The 20,895-nt window shown below is 48.0% G+C and overlaps 1 protein-coding gene across 2 annotated transcripts in view; it reads left to right on the top strand.

Moving 5' to 3' along the window:
- The first annotated feature begins 6,189 nt into the window (after positions 1-6,189).
- Positions 6,190-20,895, top strand: part of ARHGAP10 (Rho GTPase activating protein 10) — a 357,364-nt gene continuing 342,658 nt past the window's right edge. The window contains exon 1 of one of the 2 annotated variants that reach the window (XM_062199520.1): positions 6,190-6,389. In XM_062199520.1, the coding sequence (XP_062055504.1) occupies positions 6,236-6,389 (154 nt within the window). In that variant the 5' untranslated portion in view covers positions 6,190-6,235. The remainder of the gene's footprint in view (positions 6,390-20,895) is intronic. The other variant, XM_062199519.1, reaches the window with a different exon arrangement.

Genomic DNA, 20,895 nt, shown 5'->3' with positions numbered 1-20,895 from the left:
ACTATAAGACCAATCCTCTCATGAGAACTACCTTTTAAGAGCACACCTCCAGGGCCGGCGCCACGGCTCACTAGGCTAATCCTCTGCCTGCGGCGCCAGTACCCTCGATTCTAGTCTCGGTTGAGGCGCCGGTTCTGTCCCGGTTGCTCCTCTGCCAGGCCAGCTGTGGCCCGGGAGTGCAGTGGAGGATGGCCCAAGTGCTTGGGCCCTGCACCCACGTGGGGGACTCCTGGCTTCGGATCGGCGCAGTGCAATGGCGTGGTGGCCATTTTGGGGGTGAACCAACAGAAAAGGAAGACCTTTCTCTCTGCCTCTTTCACTGTCTAACTCTGCCTGTCATAAAAAAAAAAAAAAAAAGAGCACACCTCCAATGTCTTAAGTCCCTCCCCCTAGGCCAACTCCTAAACATCATAATTGGATTAAATTTCTACCTTTTTAGTACTATTATCATAAGACTTTGACATTCAAATCTTAAACGTTTACATGGGTTCAGGCGCCAAATCTTGTTCAAATCACAGCAATGTGTCTGAATGTAACTCTAGAGGACTCACAGCCTGAAACTGAGAGTCACAGACCTGAAAGTTCAGCAGGACCCTATTTGGTAACAGCTTTATGGCTCATCTGGGAAAGGCACTATTGTGTCTAGCGGAAACTACATAAAGGGAACGTTTCCTCCGAGAGCACCTCTATTGCATGTGGACTGAAACTTGACCAGCTTGTACTGATTCAAATCCTTACTCCAGGCACTGAACAAAGCACAGAGATGGCATTTGGAGTGTGAAGGCCTATCCGGCGTACACACTTGAGTGTCCTCCAGGCTCTTCATTCAGACTTCACGGGTCTCATGCTGAAACTGGCCCCCTCCCTTCTGTGTATCACCACTGCCACCGTATAGGCTTCTTTTTTAAAAAAAAAATTTATGTCCATTTTATTTGGAAGATAGGGAGACAGACAGAAAACTCTTTTATCTGCTGGTTTATTCCACAAATGCCTGCAGTAGCAAGGGGTGGGCCCCGCGGAAGCCCAGAGCCCCCAATTTTTTTTTTGAAAAATAATTTTATATTTTGAAATAGATTTAAGAAAAGTTACAAAGACAAGACAGAGTTTCCACATGCCCAACATCCCATTTCCCTTATTATTTTTTTCCCAAAGAAATATTTTATTTAATAAGCACAGATTTCATAAGTACAACTTTAGGAATATAGTGATTCTTCCTACCATACTTGCCCTCCCAACCACACTCCCAACCCTCCCTCCCTCTCCCATTCCCAGTCCCATTCTCCATTAAGATTCATTGTCAATTAACATTATACACATAAGATCAACTCTATACTAAGATTTCAACAATTTGAACACACATGCATAAAAAAAGAAACCTGAGAACAAGTTTTACAGTTAATTTTCATAATACTCATTGTAGACAGAAGTCCTATATGGGAAGTAAGTGCACAGTAACTCCTGTTGTTAACTTAACAATTAACATTCTTATGCATGATGCCAGTGCTCACCGAGGCTCTTGACATGAGCTGTCAAGGCTATGGAAGCCTTTTGAGTCCACAATCTCTGTCAGTATTTAGGCAAGGCCATAAGCAAAGTGGAAGCTCTCTCCTCCCTTCAGAAAAAAGTACATCCTTCTTTGATGTCTCCTTCTTTCCACTGGGGTCTCTCTCACAGAGATACTTTTAAAAAAATATTTTTATTATATTTATTTGAAAGAGTTACATAGAAAGAGGAGAGGCAGAGAGAGAGAGAGAGAGAGAGAGAGAGGTCTTCCATCCACTGGTTCACTCCCAATTGGCCACAACGGCCAGGGCTTCACTGATCAGAAGCCAGGAGCCAGGAGCTTCCTCTGGGCCTTTTCCCATGTAGGTGCAGGGGCCCAAGGGCTTGGGCCATCTTCCACTGCTTTCCCAGGCCACAGAAGAGAGCTGGATTGGAAGTGGAGCAGCTGGGACTGGAACCAGCGCCCATACGGGATGCTGGCACCACAGGCGGTGGCTTTACCCACTGCACCACAGTGCTGGCCCTACAGAGATCCTTCATGTAGGACTTTTTTTTTTTTTTTTTTTTTTTTTTTTTTTTTTTTTTTTTTTTTGCCACAGTGTCTTGGCTTTCCATATCTTAAATTAAGAGCTCCAAACTTAATCTGGATCTCCCACATCAGTGACAGAAGCTCAGAAATTTGAGCCATCACCTGTTGCACATTACTAGGATGGTGGATTGGAAGTGAAGTACTAGGACTTGAACCAGGTACTCCCATTTGGGAAGTGAGCATCCCAAGAGACAATTTAACTGCTGGCTGCATGCCTACCCCAATATTGGTTTCTTATCCCATACTGTCTTCCAGTAAACGGTATGGCCACCCACCTAACATACTACGCCAGGAGGCTAGGGATCACAGTTGACACCTTTTTCCTCATTTCCAATATCGAAGACATTGTCAAGTCCCAGAATCTCCCTCAAAATATATTTCATTTCTGTCTCCAATGTTCCCTGGCAATGGTAAGCTATACCATTTCTTGCCTGACTGGATTTCTATTCCCTATATAGCTGCTAGAGAAAACGCCAGCCAGATCACATTACCACTATGCTTAAAAGTCTCCTGAGGCTTCCAGCTGCATTAGGATGCAATCCAGAATCCTCAGTGAGGCCTGTGAGGCTGTGCAGGACCTGGCCTGTCTGCCCACTGCCACCCAGCATCTTTCAGTCACTGTCTTTCAGCCACCTGACCTTGTCTTCCATTCCCTTGAATGCACCATAGCTTCCATAGGATGGTTCCTTGTCTGGATTACTCTGCTCCCACCACCTATTTAATGGTTAGTTCCTACTGATTTTTCTGGTCACTGGTTACATTTCTTCAGCAAGGTCTTCCTTAACCCAATTCTCAATCTCTATCAGGTCCTCCAATGGTAACCTTTCACACATGTGTCACATTAGCTTGATGACCTTTTAATTTTGGAATTAGATACATATTTATGATTTTTTTGGGGGGGTGCATCAGTTTCGCTCCAGACACCATAAGCACAGTGAGGACAGACACTGTTCGTTTTTGGTGCGGCAGCATCACTAGTATCTAGCATAGAACCTACCATGTGCAGAAGGTTAACAAACATTTGTGGGGAAAATCAGTTAACCAATGAAACCTGGGAACTCAGTAGCACCTGCTTTTGTGACCACTTTCCTTGATTTCTGTCTTACCTGGTGTAATGCTATGATTTAAGGGCTCCCTGCCCCCACCCCACATTTTCCCAGATTGATGGAATGTAATCTTCATCTCATTCTTCAGCCAGTCCTTCCCATTCTCCTCATTCTCCTCTTTTCCTAAAAATTAATTTTTTAAAAGATTTATTTTATTTAAAAGGCAGAGTGACAGAAAAAGAGAGACAGTTTTTCCATCTGAAGATTCACTCCTCAAGATCATCCAGGCTGAAGCCAGGAGCCTGGAACTCCATCCAGGTCTCTCATGGGGGTGGCAAGGGTCCAGGTCCTTGGGCCACCATGGACTGCTTTGCTAGATGCATTAGCAGGGAGCTGGAGCAGAAGTGGAACAACCGGGGCTCCAACTGGCTCTCTGATGGGGGCTGCTGGTGTTGGGGGAGTGGCTTAACACACTGCCTCCTCCTGCTTCTCTTAACCCTCATTATTTTAAGTTTCAGTGGGCACTTTACACATGCTAACTGATTACATCTTATCCAGCCTGCAGCTGCAATTCATCATCTCCATTTCATGAAGGCAAATCTCAGATTTAGAGAAAATTTACATTTGCCAAGGTTGCAGAGCTATTAGTGAAGCAGGACGCAGAATTCCTAAATATCTGTTTACTGCACTGCACAGTTTTCTCCTCACTTAGTCATTCTTCTTCATACCACCTATAGTGATCATTTCTTCCAGGTACTGTACAAGGTGAGGTTGAAAAAAATCCACCCATTTGGGGCAGTGGGTTAAAGCCCAGCCTGCAGCGCCGGCATCCCACATGGGCGCCAGTTTGTGCCCCAGCTGCTCCACTTAGGATCCAGCTCCCTGCTAATGGTCTAAGAAAAGCAGTGGGAGATGGCTCAAGTGTTTGGGCCCCTGTTATCCATGTGGGAGACCTGGGAGAAGCTCCTGGCTCCTGGCTTTGCCTTGGTCCAGTCTTGGCTGTTGTGGTCATCTGGGGAGTGAACCAGTAGATGGAAGATCGCTAAGTCTGCCTTTCAAATAAATAAATAAATAAATCCTTTACAAACATCATCACACCCAAAAGAAATGCCTCTATTCTAGACCACCAGCCTCTGGCAATCACTATGTACTTGCTGTCTCTGGACACCCCTGTTTGGGACTTTGCATTGAATGGATCATAATGTACACAGTATACATGGACTTCTGTGGTTTCTTTCACTCGGTGTAATGTTTTCATGGCTCATTGTATTGTAACAGGTTCTGAACTTCACTCCTTTTTATTACGAATTAACAGTCGATTGCATGGGGGCACACATTTTCTTTACCCAGGGAACAACCAGTGGACACTGGGTGGGCTCCTCTAGTGAATAACGCCATTGTGCACAGTTGCGCAGAAGTACTCAGGATGATGCATGTTTTCCCTTCTCTTGGGTGTATCCCTCAGAGTGGCACTGCTGGTCTTTGAGGAAGTGTCAGTAGCCGGTCTTCAGGAGCCAAACTTTGGGTTTTTGTCCAGAGGTTTGAGGGAGGGCAGCCTTTGGCTGCTGTGTGAAGCCTTCCCTGCGTGTTTACATCTTTCTCTGCAGTGTCTTTCCTCCCCTTTGGTTGCCTCTTTTATTCGCTTCCCTGTAGACCCCAGTCCCCTGCTGATTTTAGCAGGAACCGGAGCTTTCAAACTAAAAGTTATTTGTAAAACATTCTGACCTCCCTGGAGGACACACATGAAAGCAGTCATGTTTATCTGTAGGTTAGGCTCCCTCCACGCTGTTTTGTTACAAAAGAGTTTATTGAGTAGGAGGCTTATTTAACTTCTTCCTGAGGGTTACCACTCCTACACCACGCTGTCCAAACAGACTCTTAATTACCCATCTGCGCGTTGTAAAGAATCACTTTGAAGTTTCTCGGTAGTATTACCATCATCAGTACACAAATGTTTGTAACATTAAAAAAAAAAAAAGTGTGCCGGGCCCTATTAATTGCTCTATAAATTGTTATGAAAAGTTACTCTAATGAGGCATCTCTTAGGTTTACATTCCATTAATTGGCAAATACTTCATTGTTTTTGGGGGCACACACGCGCTCTGCTTCAGAGAACACCAGGAACCGGAGGCTTTCCGAGGGGCTCAGACAAAAATTCTCATTTGATCACCCCCTCCTCCTTGGTGAAAACTGTGCACAACCTTGCATTCGCTTTCCGACGGTTGTGTTTAGAATAATAAAGATCGCCTCCACCTACTCAAGCAAACTGAATTTGCTGAACACAGCACCAACAACTTTCCTGTGGCTTAGCCACTTCCTTTCCTTAAGTCACGGAGCGCGGGCACGCGGGAAGTGACTTCGGCCACCGAGGACACAGAGCGTTCAGGTTTAACACGCTTTTTACTCTACACGGGGAACGCGGGTAAGGAAAAGGGGAGCCCTCCGAGCGAGGCTGGGCACGGCTCCGAGTCGGGCCCCGGATAAGCCGGACACCTGAGGCGACCCTCGCCTCCGGCGCAGCAAGACCCCGCCGCGGGGACGACGCGCCTGCCCGGCCCGCGGCGGGTTCCGCGCCCCGGGGAGCCGACGGTGAGTCACCCGGGCCCGGCAGCTCGAGGGCCGCGCGCGCGCCGCAACCCAGCGCCGAGGAAGCCTCGGAAGGAAGAGGAGGGGCGAGTGCGCGCGAGGAAAAGAAGGAAGAGGCGTCTGGGGACGGGAAGGGAGCCGGAGGGAGGAAGACGGGGAGGAGGAGGAGGAGGCCGGAGCAGGGGGCGCGCCGGGGAGCGCGGGGCGGGCCCGGGAGGCGCCTGGGGCGTGCCTGCGGCCGGGGCGGAGCGGCGCGCGCTGAAGGTTCGGCGGGGGCTGCCGGGATCGGGGCGCCTCGCTGCTCCCTGGCCGCGTCGGCAGCTCCTCGGCGCTGCCCGGCTCTGCTCCGCGGGCCATGTTCGCGCCGCGCGTGCCGTGCGCCCGGGACTGCTAGCTCCTGCCGGGCTTCCTGCCCGCGCGGCCCCGCACCTGGCCGCCGCCTGCCTGGAGCCCGGCGGGGGCTGACGCGCGCAGCAGGCGGCCGGTGTGCGCCGCGCGGACCGCTGCAGTCATGGGGCTGCAGCCCTTGGAGTTCAGCGACTGCTACCTCGACAGCCCGTGGTTCCGGGAGAGGATCCGCGCTCACGAAGCCGAGCTCGAGAGGACCAACAAGTTCATCAAAGAGCTCATCAAGGACGGGAAGAACCTCATCGCCGCGACCAAAAGTGAGCGGGGACCCGGGCGGGCACAGGCTTGCGGTGTGGCGAGGCCGGGAGCAGTCTCTCCCGGCGGGAGACGGAGCGTCTGGCGCCCCGGTTCATACCGGTCCGGGTCGCTCGGAACCCGGGAGGCCCTAGGGTGCTTGCTCCGCCAGCAGCTAGTGGCGAGTCCCCAATCACGCCTGCCGATCGGCGGCGGCGTGAGCCAGGGGCCGTGCGCGGGGGCGCGCTGCCCACGACTTCGCCTGGCCCAGCCCGGCCCGGCCCGACCGGGCACCCCTTGGTGCTGCGTCCTCCGTGGCACTGACCTGAGGCTCTCACGGCCCCAGGGCAGGTTTTGTTCCCTCCCTTCTCCCAAAGCCTGCAAAACAGAGCCCTCAGTGTGACTAGTGTTGGCTCGCGACCTCTCTCCGGAACGTTGAATTCTCCAGGGGGTCCTGAAGCTGCACCTTTGCCAGCTCCTTTGCTGATCGCTCCCCCAACCCTCCGAGCGTCTCATCCCGGGTCCCCCACTGGGCCAGCCCTGAAAGTCCGCCTGGCTTTGTGCTGCTTGCTGCACATTCCTTTGCTTCTCCCGTGCCGAGGAGGGGTCAAAGACTGGGCTCTGAAAGGGCCGGCGCCAGCGCCGTCTGCAGATAGGCAATTCCGCGCTGGTCACGCGTGGTGCCCGCCTCCCCTGATCTGTCTGTCGAGAAAGTCGGAAGGAAACGGGAGAAATAAGTGTATAGCCGAGCAGTGAGCTGAAATGCGTGCCCGTGGAGTTGGTGATGCTGCTGGGGATGGCGAGGGGTTCTCTCCAGGCAGAAACTGGGCAGCCTGACCCCCGCTGGGCCCCACAGCCCTGAATGAGGACGGCTACAGGCACCGGACAGGGTCTGTGTTGTCGGTGGCTTTATCTCCTATCTGGTTTCTCACTTCAGTAATTTCCAGCCTCGGGAGTTTGTCGCCTGGGCACTTAACTACCTCTGGGAAAAGTACTCCGGGTCTGGCCCTCCCTCCTCCTCCCATTTTGTATTGAGGAAAATTGAAGCAAACCCTGCCTCTCAGGTAGCCAGCCAAGAGCCTGGCTTAGGTAACTCTCATTTAATGAATGAACTGAAATGCTTTTTAATGGGAAGAATGTAGTGAGCTGTCTGTGTAATTGTGGAAGCAACTCACTAACTTCACTGGATGATCTCCAAGGTACTTAACCTGTGGTTCTGTGACTTCTTTGGTGCTGCACAATCACAACTGGGAATCGGTTAGTTTGGGATATGTGGCCTGGGCTTCTTTGGTGGATGGCCCTCCAGCCCCTTGGCATTGGGTATGTGCATCCTATGGGAAGTAGGAAGAGAGGTGACCATAGGCAGGGGAAGAGTGGAGAAGTTCAGGTGGGTGATGGGGCGGGGAGGGGACTTACCCCTTCCACACCGAAGTCTGAGCCAGTGTCACTGGCTAGGGGAGACCTCTTACTGGCCGAAACAGCTCCTTTCAGAGCTGGGGACATGTGGAGAGAGGCAGATGGCAGAGCCAGTTTGGCCCCTGGTAAAAAGCTATTTCTGTGACTGCCTATCAGCTCTCCTGCCAGCAGGACACAGGCCTTGTGTGCCAGCAGCAGCGGTGCGTGGGGGGGGGGGGGGAGGGGCAGCTGTCAGCCTTCCTCCCCAGAATGTGGACTTACTCAGATTTGTGAATTGGAATCTTAACTCCTCCTGATTCTTGTCCTTGGCAGTAAGATTCCTGCTTGGTAATCACATATAGGTTAGCAAGTGGAAAGCACATCTTTGTGTTGTTCCGTTCCACTAATATAAATTCTCTCCTAGAATTTAACAAACACGGCTTTTGCTCACGTGCGTTTGGCAAGTTAAGACTGTTTTTTTCCCACTTGCTCCTTAAAGTTTACTTCTCGTTCCTGTGAAAGACTAAGAAGGCTGGACTTAGATCCGGAGACCTGGGTTTAATTCTTCAGCATTTTAGGGTTGGGCTACGTGACAGTTGGACCTAATTCTTTTGTGCTCAATTTCTCCTGCCCTGCTTCTTAGAGGGATTCTTAAGGTTCTGCAGCATTTGGAAAGGGCTGCATGAGGTCATTGGAAGTGTTAGTCCAGGTCACTCGTTCATCTGACCCCTTGAGCCTTCTGTAACATTAGAGAGCCCAGAAGGACATTAGGTGGACGATCCACAGAATATCAGTCAGCCAGGTTGGGTTGTTCACATTCCCGGGTGTTTTATACTTTATTTTGCAAAAATAGCCTTTTGTGCATTTTCAGAATTGTATGTTAAAGTGATCTGTTTTAGATTGCTTCGTAGGATTCTTTCCGCATGCACTAATACTTGCTGAATTTATGTAATTTTGATGTATTAATGCTTTGGAATCTTTTATGAGTATTGAAGGAAGTTGGAGGCCCGTGGAACCTGAAGGCTTACTGCAGAGTTCCGTTCAGTGGCAATCGGGAGACATTTAGCACCTACAATTTGTTAAATCCATTGATTGAGATAACAGGGAAGTAATAGGCACAGGCCCTTGCTTTTGAGTTTACTGTCCTGAAGATGAATTCACTTCCATTTAAGGAACAGTTTCTGAATTTCTGTCTGCACCGCACTAAGTGCTTGAAGAAACCACCGATGCTCCGCATTAAAGATCGACACGTAAATACTGCCAGGAACGAGAGTTTGTTGTAGGTTAAGGCAGAGGGGGCTGTGTTTTAAGTAAGAACTAGCACCTTGATAGATGGAACACAGCTGGGGCGAAACCAACACACCTGCCACTAGGCTCCACTGCGTGAGGAGCCTAGTTTGCCTGCAATCAGAGCTCATATCAGGGAGTAGAGTGGGAAGGTCAGTTTTAGACTATGGAGAGCCATAGACGTGAGGCTGGGAACGTGACCTTAGTCCTTGGGGAGGATCACTGAAGGTTCTTCAGCAGAAGACTGATGTAATAGGCAGGGGATGGTTTAGATGCAAGGTTGGGGAACATCTAGCCAACAGGCCTGTAAGGCCTGCAGACTCATTAGGTCTGGCCCTACCAAGTCAACCACAGGTGGAACTCGACATTCAGTATGTCTATGGCAGGCTGATTTTTAAGTTGATAATTCTGAGTGGCTCTTGGCAGAAAAAAGTTTCCCCACCCCGGGTGTAGAGACCACATTGAACATTTGTGTGTAGGGAGAGATTGGAGGTAGCAGTGCAGATGGGGAGAGTGCCAGAGAGGAGAGTGACTGATGCGGCAGACTTGCAGGTCATTCATTCACTTAACTCAGCTGGTTGTCTGTTTAAATAGCTTTTTGAAAAAGTCCTTTTTCCACTGCTTTCTTTTCTGGAGTATCCAGTGTCCTCTTTCAATGCAGTTTAAAGTTCTGTAAGCATTTGTTGCAATGTCTGTGTAGTTTCTGGTGATTCATATAAATCTATTGCATAGTTGCCAGAAAAGCCATCTATGCTTTTATATTAGGTGTCTTTTGAGAAAGCATATTCTGTTCTATAGGGAAATATTTTCTCTTAAAGTGCTTATTTGAAAAGTAGGCAGAAAGAGGGAGAGCTCTTCCATTTGCTGGGTCATTTCCTTAAATGCCCTCAACAGCCAGGGCTGGGCCAGGCTGAAGTCAGGAGCTAGAAATGCTACCTCGTCTTCCATGTAGGTGGCACCATCCCAGCTAAGATGATGAGGCCATGATCTGTGGTCTTCCCAGGCTCATTAGCAGGAAGTAGGATCACAAGTGGAGTAGCTGACAGAAGATGGGTGATTTTACGCCCTTTAACATCCCTTAGGATTAAGGGAATGGAGTCTCTGAGGGGGGAATGTTGTAGGCAGGCATACAGGATAAAACTGATCAGATTTGTGAGCTGGAAGACCATGCCTTCACCACGCCCTTGTGTGACCTCATGACTCTACCTGGCCACACCTGAGTGCCCAGTGGCCAATCAGCTTAATTACCCACTCCACTTTGGAAGTGGATTAAAAGCCTGGGACGCGGTGTGCGGAGCCCTTTCCTTTGGGCTTTTGCCACTGCAGGCACTTGCTGCCCCTGCACCTCCAGGGTATGTGGCCTTTGGGCCACCTGCCCCATGCTTCCTGGCCTGCGTGCTCCTCCATGTGGCTGGCTCCTGGTACTCGGTATGAATCCAGATTTATCTCTTTTAGATAGGGCCCTCCCTCTCCTATGCATTTTCTCCCTAAATAAAAAGCTTAAAATGTTAAAAAAAAAAAAAAAAAAGTGGAGCAGCTGGGCAGTGGAGTGGGGCATCCCAAGTGGTAGTTTAACGTGCTGTGCCACAAACTTGTCCTGGGAAATATATTTTTTTAAAGATCTACTTATTTGAGGCTAGCGCCGCTGCTCACTAGGCTAATCCTTGCCTGTGGCACCAGCACCCCGGGTTCTAGTCCCAGTCAGGGCGCTGGATTCTGTCCTGGTTACTCCTCTTCCAGGCCAGCTCTCTGCTGTGGCCCGGGAGTGCAGTGGAGGATGGCCCAAGTGCTTGGGCCCTGCACCCGCATGGGAGACCAGGAGAAGCACCTGGCTCCTGGCTTCGGATCAGCGCAGCGTGCCAGCCGCAGCGTGCTGGCCGTAGAGGCCATTTGGGTGGTGAACCAATGGAAAAGGAAGACCTTTCTCTCTGTCTCTCTCTCTCACTAACTCTGCCTGTCAAAAAAAAAAAAAAAAAAAAAAAAAAAAAAAAACCCAAAACATTTATTTGAAAGAGTTGGAGAGAGAGAGAGAGATGGAGGTCTTCCACCCGCTGGTTCACTCCCAGTTGGCCACAACAGCTGAAGCTGTGCCGATCCGAAGCCAGGAGAGAGGAGGGTCTTCTGGGTCTCCCATGCGGGTGCAGAGGCTCAAGGGCTTGGGCCATCTTCTGCTGCTTTCCCAGGCCATAGCAGAGAGCTGGATCTGAAGTGGAGCAGCCCATATGGGATACTGGCACTGCAGGCAGTGGCTTTACCTGCTATGCCACAGAGCCGGCCCGGGAAATATTTTCAAAATAAATATTGTTAAACCCTTCTAAGTGCTCTTTGGTAACATTTCTCTGTGTCCATACACAGTGTTAAGCTGGAGGGGTTCTCATGATTGAGCCTGCTCTTTTCACAGACATAGTAAAGGATGTAAAAGACCTTGTTAGTGGCAGAGCCAGGACTAGGGTTCAGGTCTCTGAGACGTAGTGTTGGTATTTCTTTTCAACTTTGGTATTTTGCTTTTTATCCCAGAGGAAGGCGTCAAAGTTCCCTTTTGCTGTCTTCCTGTTGACTGTAGCGGAGAAATCAGTTTGGAGGATTATCCTCAACTGGTGTTACCTTAAACAGATTGAGGTTCTGAAGACTTCAAAGAATTTGACTTCTTTGTGAACTGGAGCCTTGGTTTCCTTTCTTGTAACATGTGACTAATGCAGAAAGTGCCGAGGATTGATGCAAGGGTTTTGAAAATACAAATGTATGGAGTTCAGGGCTCCTGGCATCCACCTGACCCTCTGTGTTTCCACCTCCTCCCCCCACCATCAAATGCCTTTCAAATAAAATAATCTTTAGAAGAAAGAAATGAGCTCTCAAGTCATGGAAAGACACAGCGGATCCCTGCAAAAATAAGAAAAAAAAAAAAAAGAAAGAAAAAAAAAAAGAAAGGAAAAAAAAAGAAAGAAAGAAAAAAAAAAAGACAAATGTAAAGTGCTTGTGTAGAAGTTCTTGTTAGTCCGGCCAACCTTCTTTTTCCTCTTCTGACAACCCAGATTCTGATCAGGTGTCTACACTCTTGTCCAGATGACTCCAGGAAAGGCGATTAGGGGTAATTCTGATTAGCATACCTCAGGGGTTTTCCATCCTCTCTGCCCACAGTGTGATCACCTGGGCGAACTGGAGCAAAGATGTGCAGGCAGGGGTGAGTATCAGTCGCTACACTAAGCTACAGCATAGCAGTAAACCCATTTTCTGGGCTGGTAGTTGGGTGAAGGATGAGGATGTACCCTAGTTCTGGCTACTGAGACACAGTAGTCTCTGCTGGAGGTTTTAGGAAAAGGTTTCCTTTTGTCACTAAAGGAGACTTAAAAAAGATGGTTCTGGGGTAGGTGTTTGGTCTAGTAGTTAAACTGCTAGTTGGAGTACCCAAATCCCATGTGAGCTAGGTTTGATACCTGGCACCACCTGTGACCCCAGCTTCCTGCCAGGCAGTGGTGATGGCTCAGTTCTAGACACTCATGGAAGACCCAGCTTGAGTTCCTGGCTCCCAGCTTCACCTGGCCCAGTCCCTGGGAAGCTGGGAGTGAAGCAGCAGATAGGAGCTCTGTCTCTCAAATGCATAGTTAAAAAAAAATTAACCAAGAATGCTTCTCTCCTCTTCTGCATTGTCTGGTTGTGATGCTGACACCTGCTGTCCGCCTTGGGGCCCATGAGTGGCACCAGCCTGCAAGAAAGTGGAACAGCGAGCTGACTATGCTGGGTTCTTGAGGCTGTTGTGGGAGCTGCCGATTGTTCCATGCCTGGCATCAGCTAGTTTGACTTGGGTTCTCTGCTACTTAACATGCTGATTTTTGATGGTGTGATTTAATAGATTTTGTGCTAATGCTCTCTTAAGTGAAAGCTAGAGAAGAATAGAACAAAGATTTTAAAGCTGAATTACAAGTATATTTTTTTCCCGGAATGGAAAATAATACTCATGTGTGTTTTCTGCCTCACAGAGGTCACTGTGGGCCCTTGCAGTTGGGGGCATCTCCTGGCTCATCTCTATGGATACTGTGAATATGATAGTCAACCTTGAGCCAGGATGGGACCCCGACAGGCTTGAAAAGGTTTACTCTCTGCGGATAGCTGTTGACCTGACTTGTAGTGGTTCCTGCTCGGAGCCTGCCACCAGCGAGCCGTGTCCACTGAGAGTGGTTTACTGGTCGGCCGCTGATCTTAGGCTCTCAGTGTCTTTCCAACACGATGCTTTGCCTTTCTCTGTCCTCTCATTTTCTGGAGTCCTTTGATCACCTCCTTGTTCTTTCTGTTGAAGTTGTCTGGGAGGGAGGAAGAGGACAGAGGGGAGGAGGGTGTTTTTGTGTTTCATGGTAAAATCGTTGACAAGAGAATGGTGTAGAGATGAGGGTGTAGGTGGGCTGGCCCATGTCATAGCTTACTCAGCTGGGGCCAGGATGCTTTGCTTGTCAGTACCCATGTTCTTATGTGTCAAATGGAGGTGACATCACTGTCTACTCCGTTGGGTTACTAGTTGGACTAAATGAATACAAGTAAAGCATTTAAAATTAGTCCTCAAAAGCCACCAATTACTGTGATATGTCATCTAAATTGCAAGTATATATCCTAATCTCAAGGCTTTCTTGGTGGACAATGGCTGCTCCAGTGCACAGACCAGTTATCTAACCTTTCAGTGCTTACTGCTCCTACAAATGCAGTTGTTTGGATCATCATTATCAGAGACCAAGAAGATAAGCAAAATTCTCCAGCTCTGTAGTTGAGGATGCTGGGAAATCCTGAAAATATGTAGGCAAATCAGAGCCCAGTGGTGTGTTGGAGAAACATTTTGCAGAGTTTATATCTGATTCACAGAGATCCGAAGATGACGTAGCAGGTGTCCCTGAGTCTGCTGAGGCTTCTACTTCAGGGTTTGAGCAGTTGGCAACAGACCAGGGCACTGATGAGGGAAGGTTGATGAGAGAGCTCTGCTCCAGGTGCTGAGCTGACCTCAATGACTTCGGATGCCTGTAATTACAGTGATACTTATTGAGGACATTAACTCCAGCATTTTGTCTGCTGGAAACCTTAACAAGTCTCTGAACAGTGGCTGTCTTTGCTGTGGTCTTGCATGATCAGAAAGAAGAGACCTCTTGGAGATATTTTCCTAAGAACTGTTAGATGATTCTGTTCTCCCCTAAAGAAATCAAGCCCTTTGGGCAGAGAGGACCAGAGAAGCTGTTTGCACTATGGTGACTGGTAGCTGTTTATCTCCATGCTCACATGGAATCTACAAAAAATTCCTGGAAATTGTGTGTTAAGAAAAAATTATGCATGGCTTTAAGTTTTATGTATGTAGATAAACTTATTTTTCAATTCTATTTAAAAAAATGTTTTCATTTTATTTGAAAGGCAGAGCAAGAGCAAGAAAGAACGCTTCCATGTGCTGTTAATTCTCCAAACATCTCAACAGCAGGAGGTTGGAACTTCGACCTGGGTGGCAGGGACCCAAGTACTTGAACTATGACCTGTTGCCTCCCAGGGTATATGTTAGGAAGGTGTAATCAGAGGTGGAGTTGGGACTCAAACCAGGCACTCTGATATGGGATGCTGGTATTGCAAGTGACGTCTTAAGCCCTGCATCAAATGCATTTTTTCATGAACTTTTGGAAGAACCCCTGTATGTATTTTTTTTTTTTTTTGCACCAAGAGAGACAAGAGTTAGGAACTAGATAAAAATATGTGGTTTGGGTTACCATAAATCATGATTTTTTTTTTTTTTAATTTTTGACAGGCAGAGTGGACAGTGAGAGAGAGACAGAGAGAAAGGTCTTACTTTTGCTGTTGGTTCACCCTCCAATGGCCACCGCGGTAGGCGCGCTGCGGCCGGTGCACCGCGCTGATCCGATGGCAGGAGCCAGGTGCTTCTCCTGGTCTCCCATGGGGTGCAGGGCCCAAGCACTTGGGCCATCCTCCACTGCACTCCCTGGCCACAGCAGAGAGCTGGCCTGGAAGAGGGGCAACTGGGACAGGATCGGTGCCGCGACTGGGACTAGAACCCGGTGTGCCGGCGCTGCAAGGCGGAGGATTAGCCTATTGAGCCACGGCGCCGGCCCATAAATCATGATTTTAAGTGGTTGTTGACTATGTGGTAATGTATAGGTAAACTGTTTACATTTGACTAATGAAAACATGGTGCCTTTTGTCACTTTGAAGTTTTGCTACTACAGATGCAACTGGTAAGACATTGTGTCACGGGATTTAGTGTTGAACATTGCCTCTGACTTTGTGTCTTGTGTAGAGAAAACTTGTGTGGTCAAATTTGCTTTATTTCAGGATTTGTGAGGGAGTGTATGGAAATTTGTAGATTATAATTCTGATTGAGTGTCTTGAATATTTTATTAGGTTACTTTTAGTAGAATTATGTTTCAGATAAATAGGCAATTGCAAACTACATCTGAAATTTTTAAAATGTATATTTGAATAATTGTAATAGTGGTAGCTAACTTGTGAAGCATTCAGTATTTGCTTATCTTTGTTAAGTTCAGCATGGGCATAGTGGAATGTTAAGAATTACTTGGTGTGGTGTGTTATTTACCCCATTGTATGGATTAGGATGTTGAATTGAGGGAGATTAATAGCTTGTCTAACACACAGCTTGTCACTGGTGGAGCTGGAATGTGAACCTGGGTTTGTCTTGACCCCGATAGTAAGCTGTCTCTGAGTGGGTGTAACCGTGGCTTCTGCTGGGGAGGTGACAGTAAATCTTGGTTATCTGGAATGTGTGTCCATGCGGTGATGTCGTTAAGAGACTGTTCTTGTTAGGTCAGTACAGTGATCATGATTTAAAACTTGGTGACTTTGAAGGCCATTACAACTGAAAACTGATGGCTGATCCGGCTTGTAAGGATAGACATTCAGAGAGATGTTGTAGATGTAGGGTACAAGACACAGACCCCACTGACAGACCTTGCCCTGCTGTTATTCCCTCTCCTCCCTCTGCCTCTCTTCCTCCTTCCTCAGTGCCCTCTCTTCCACATTCCTCATCTTACCTTTTAGAGCAGTACATTTGAAGGTAGCGTTAGACTGACTTCCCATAAGTTTGAGATACTTCACCAATGTGGAAATAAGATCCAAAGAAACATGAACAAAGGGGTGCTTCGAATAGTTCATGGAAAAATGGAAATAAAAGTTTTTTATGCCATAATAAACTTGAAATCTGTGCATGTAAGGGGTCTTAGAAATGTTAATGGTTTTGTTTTCTTTTTGTTTTTGTTTTTTTTGCATCAAAACAGATTTCTTTTACTTCCATTTTCCGTGAGCTTTTTGAAGAATCCCTGTATTTGCCCCCAGCACAGGAAATAAACTCTCCCTGCCTTTCGTTCCAGGGCAGGAACTGCCTCCAGTCTGGTGTTTATTATACCTAGCATTTATTTTTATTTGTTTTTTTTAAAGCTTTATTTATTTGATAGAGAGAGAGAGAGAGAGAGAGAGAGAATGTCTTCCATCCGATGGTTCACTCCCCAGATGGCTGCAATGGTTGCACTGATCTGAAGCCAGGTCCAGGAGCCTGGAGCTTCCTCTGGGTCTCCCACATGAGTGGCCCAAGCACTTGGGCCAACCTCCACTGCCTTCCCAGGCCACAGCAGAGAGCTGGACTGGAAGAGGAGCAGCCGGGACTAGAACCTGGTGCCCATATAGGATGCCAGTGCTGCAGGCGGAAGATTAACCTAGTGTGTCACCGTGCTGGCCCCAGGTGGTGGCTTTTACCTGCTATGCCACAGCGCCGGCCCCTATACCTAGCATTTCAAAACAGCTGTATGCGCCCCTATAATGTGACTTTGAACTTTAATGGTTTCATAGTACAGTTACTTTCCCCCCATCTATATTATATTTGTGATACTTGTAGCTCTGTTTCACTTAGCTCACTCTTTTTTTTTTATGTAAATAGCACCTAAAAAGACTGTTAATTGTTGTTCTTCGATGCATCTTGTATCCATTTATTTATTTGAGAGGTAGACAGCTCCTATCCACTTGATTGACTTCCCAATGCCTGTAGTGGCTAGGGCTGGTGTAGTGTGCCATGTGTGTGGCAGGAGCCTGATGGCTTGAATGATTACTGAGTTTGGGTTAGCAAGAAGCTGGAGTCAGGAATTGGAACCGTGAATTGAACACAGGTGTTCCGAAGTGGAACTGAATTGTCCTAATTGCTAGGCTTAACATCCCCTCCCATGCATTTTTTTTTTTTAATTTGAAACTAAATATTTTTAGAGAATATTCACTATGAAAGTCTTACTGTAATTTTCTAAACTTTTTTTTTTTTTTAATTTGAGAGAGAAAGATCAAGACAGAGCAGACTCATCTGCTGATTGACTCCCCACATGCCTGCAATGGTTGGGGCTGAAACCCTGAAACCAGGAGCTGGAAATTGTATTCTAGTCTCCCATGTGGGTAGCAGGGACCCAACTGCTTGGGCCGTCACCTGCTGCCTTCCAGGAGGCTGAAATTGAAGGCAGGGGCCCAGACTTGAACCCAGCCACTCCAATGTGGGAAGTGGGATCCAACCAATGACTTCACCACGAGACCCTACTTCTATAGACTTTGAAATACTAACTGTAATGGATGCATCTATGAATCTCAAAGGCATTTGATAGATTTTCTTGGTGATACTTGGTGTTATCAGCTCAGTGTGGAAAATCAGCCAGCCAGTTTACATTCCAGCACTGCAAGAAATAAACTGATCGTAATGAAAACCAACACATCTTTCAAAGCCTTCTGCTGTATTGAAACTAGACTTTGGACGTCAGAATGTAAGGGGATGAATGCTGTTGGTAATCAAGCTGATGAGGGCAGGTGAGCGTGGTTTTCAGCAGTGATTGCTCGGGCTATTGTAGCCAACCGAGAAGCAGGTAGGAGCCCCAGCCCTGTTTCCTGATCTCGCCAATACCAGAAACATACTTTATAGACTGGTCAAGGGGATGCTTTTGTATTGAGAAAGCCCTGGCATCCTTCTCGTTAAACAAACACACATACTCTGAAAACCCCTGAACAGTACATTCAGGGACAGACCCAGATCGCACCCCAGGACGCTGCCTTGGCTGGACTGGCTGCCCTGGTTTGACGAGAATTTCCTCCTCGTGTTTCCTGGGAAGATGTTAATCCAGTCTCCTTCCTCCTCTGCTCACCCAGGGGCGACTGCTGCACTTGGCTGCTAAGGCGTGGCTCTGGAGGCAAGTCCTGGGGAGGTGTGTTGCTGGGGGAGGGGCTCATTGGGCCAGAGCAATGTCGCTGAGGTCTGCACAGGGGATGTTTGGTGGTTTTTTAGAAGAATGAGTGATGTGGACGATTACGGAGGCCCTTGGTTTCTCTTTCTTAGTAAAACAGACGCAGTAAGAGCTGTGCCTCACAGAGTGGTATTAATTAGCCCTCATGTTATTTATTATTGAAACAAAATTTGAAAAGGAGAGAGAGAGAGAATTTCCCATCCTTTTGGCTCACTCCCCAAATCCTGCAATGTTCGGGACTGGGCTGGGGAAGAAGCCAGGAGCTGGAAACTCAATTTTTTGTGGGTGGCAGGGACCCAACCACTCACTGCTGTCTCCCAAGGTGCACATCCATAGCAAACTGGAATGGGGAGTGGAGCTGGGACCCGCACTCAGGCACTGTGATGGGGTATGCCGGTGGGTGTCCCAGTGGGTTTTTAGCTGCTGCACCAAATGCCTACCCCTTGTTACTTATTAAGAGATCTTAGACCTCTGCCTGACCCTGGTGCTCATCATTTTTATTGTAAGAACTCTATCCCGACTTCCTTTGTTGAACATAAACACAGTTGTTACTTTGCAAATAGTGACAGTAGAAATAGGCTGGGAATATATTCATTTTTCTTTCAGGCTAACAACATTTTGACACAGTGCTGAATACAGGCCTCTCACTTACTAAATGGGAGAAACCATCTGTAATAGTGCCTTGGAACCCAGCATAGCACTGAAGATTTCTGCTTGAGAGTTTTGGAGATAAAGCCAGAAATACAAGGGAGCAGAGCTCTGTTGGCATAATATCACGTGTATTTCAGAATCTGCCAGATAGTGCAGCTGTCACTCTGACAGTGTCTGGCTTTGTGAAATGCAGGTCAAAGACAGCACAGCAAAGGTAATTAAAGAGCATGGTGTTGAAGTCAGGTGTACATACTGTAATGCTTGGCTAAGTTGATTGAATTCTCTGTGCCTTCATTTCTTCTTAAAAACATGGAAAGCAGTTCAGTGTTTCAAATCTTGCTCAAGGAACCAGCACTGTGACACAGCAGGGTAAGCTGCCACCTGTGATGCTGGCATCCTGTATGAGCACCAGGTCAAGTCCCAGCTGCTCCACTTCTGCTCCAGCTCCCTGCTAATGTGTGTGGGAAAACAGCAGAGGATGACCCAAGTGCTTGGGCTCCGGCACCCATGTGGAAGACCCAGGTGGAGCTCTGTCCTGGCTTCAGCCTGGCCCAGCCCCTGCTGCTGCTGCCATTTGGGGAGTGAACAAACAGATGGAAGACCTTTCTCTGTCTCACCCTCTGTCTGTGTCCGCCTTTCAAATAAATAAAGTAAATCTTTAAAAACAATTAAATTGATGGGAGTGCTCTCTCTCTCTCTCTCCTTCTCTGTTCTCTGTATCTCTGCCTTTCAAATAAATAAGTAAGTAAGGCTGGCGCCATGGCTCAATAGGCTAATCCTCTGCCTTGCAGCGCCGGCACCCCGGGTTCTAGTCCTGGTCTTGGTGCCGGATTCTGTCCCGGTTGCCCCTCTTCCAGGCCAGCTCTCTGCTGTGGCCAGGGAGTGCAGTGGAGGATGGCCCAAGTACTTGGGCTCTGCACCCCATGGGAGACCAGGAGAAGCACCTGGCTCCTGCCTTCGGATCAGCGCGATGCGCCGGCTGCGGCGGCCATTGGAGGGTGAACCAACGGCAAAGGAAGACCTTTCTCTCTCTCTCTCTCACTGTCCACTCTGCCTGTCAAAAAAAAAAAAAAGTACCTTTTAAAAAACTTTATTTAAAGTGTCTGGGGATGGGTTTTGTGGTGCAGAGGTGAAGCTGCTGCTTGGGATGCCTGCATCTCCTATTGGAGTGCCTGGTGTGAGTCTGGTTCTTCTGCTTCTTGCTAATGTGCCCAATGAGGCAGTGGATGATGGGAGACCAGGATGGAGTTCCAGGCTCCTGTCTGAGGCCTGGCCCAGACCTGGCTGTGGAGGGCATTTTGAGAATGATCCAATGGATGGAAGATCTATCTCTCTCTTTCAAGTACATGAAAAAAATAAATTTTAAAATAAGTATCTGAGCCATAGTAAATCCTATATGTGTTTGCTAAGTGTAGAGAAAACTAAAAAGCTGTTTATAGTCATGACCACAGTCATCCTGTTGTGACAGTAGGCAGAGGTGTCCTCACAAACCACTGGACTCCAGGGATTGAGAGTGTGTGCCGGAGGCTTAACAGTGAAGAGAGGTGCTGTGTCTCTTCGCAGGAGTTAAGAGTTGTTCATGAGACAAAGTGAAAAGGTTCGTTTTGGTGCAGAAAATCTTTGAAATCAATGAGTCGTTTTTTTCATTATACACGCTTGGCACAAACTTTCTGAACTCCCTTGTGTGGGATGCCCTGGCTGTAGTTAACAGGACTAACCAGTTCCTAGGGTGTGTGTGTGTGTGTGTGTGAGAGAGAGAGAGAACATGTGCGTGCACATGCTCATGAACCAGACCTCCAGGCAGGAATCACTACTAAGTTCAGACCAGGAGGAGGTCGGAGCTTCCGTGTTCAGAGTAGGGAAGAGGAGAGATCCTCCCAGGACAGAGAAGATGCACCTGAGGCGCCTGGAGGTAGGAGAGCACATCCTGCAGCTGGGG

The sequence above is a fragment of the Lepus europaeus genome, chromosome 8 (genome assembly GCF_033115175.1).
Source record: "Lepus europaeus isolate LE1 chromosome 8, mLepTim1.pri, whole genome shotgun sequence".
Lineage (NCBI taxonomy): Eukaryota > Metazoa > Chordata > Mammalia > Lagomorpha > Leporidae > Lepus > Lepus europaeus.
Note: the sequence above shows the minus strand (reverse complement) of the source record. Positions and strands in the feature narration are given on the sequence as shown.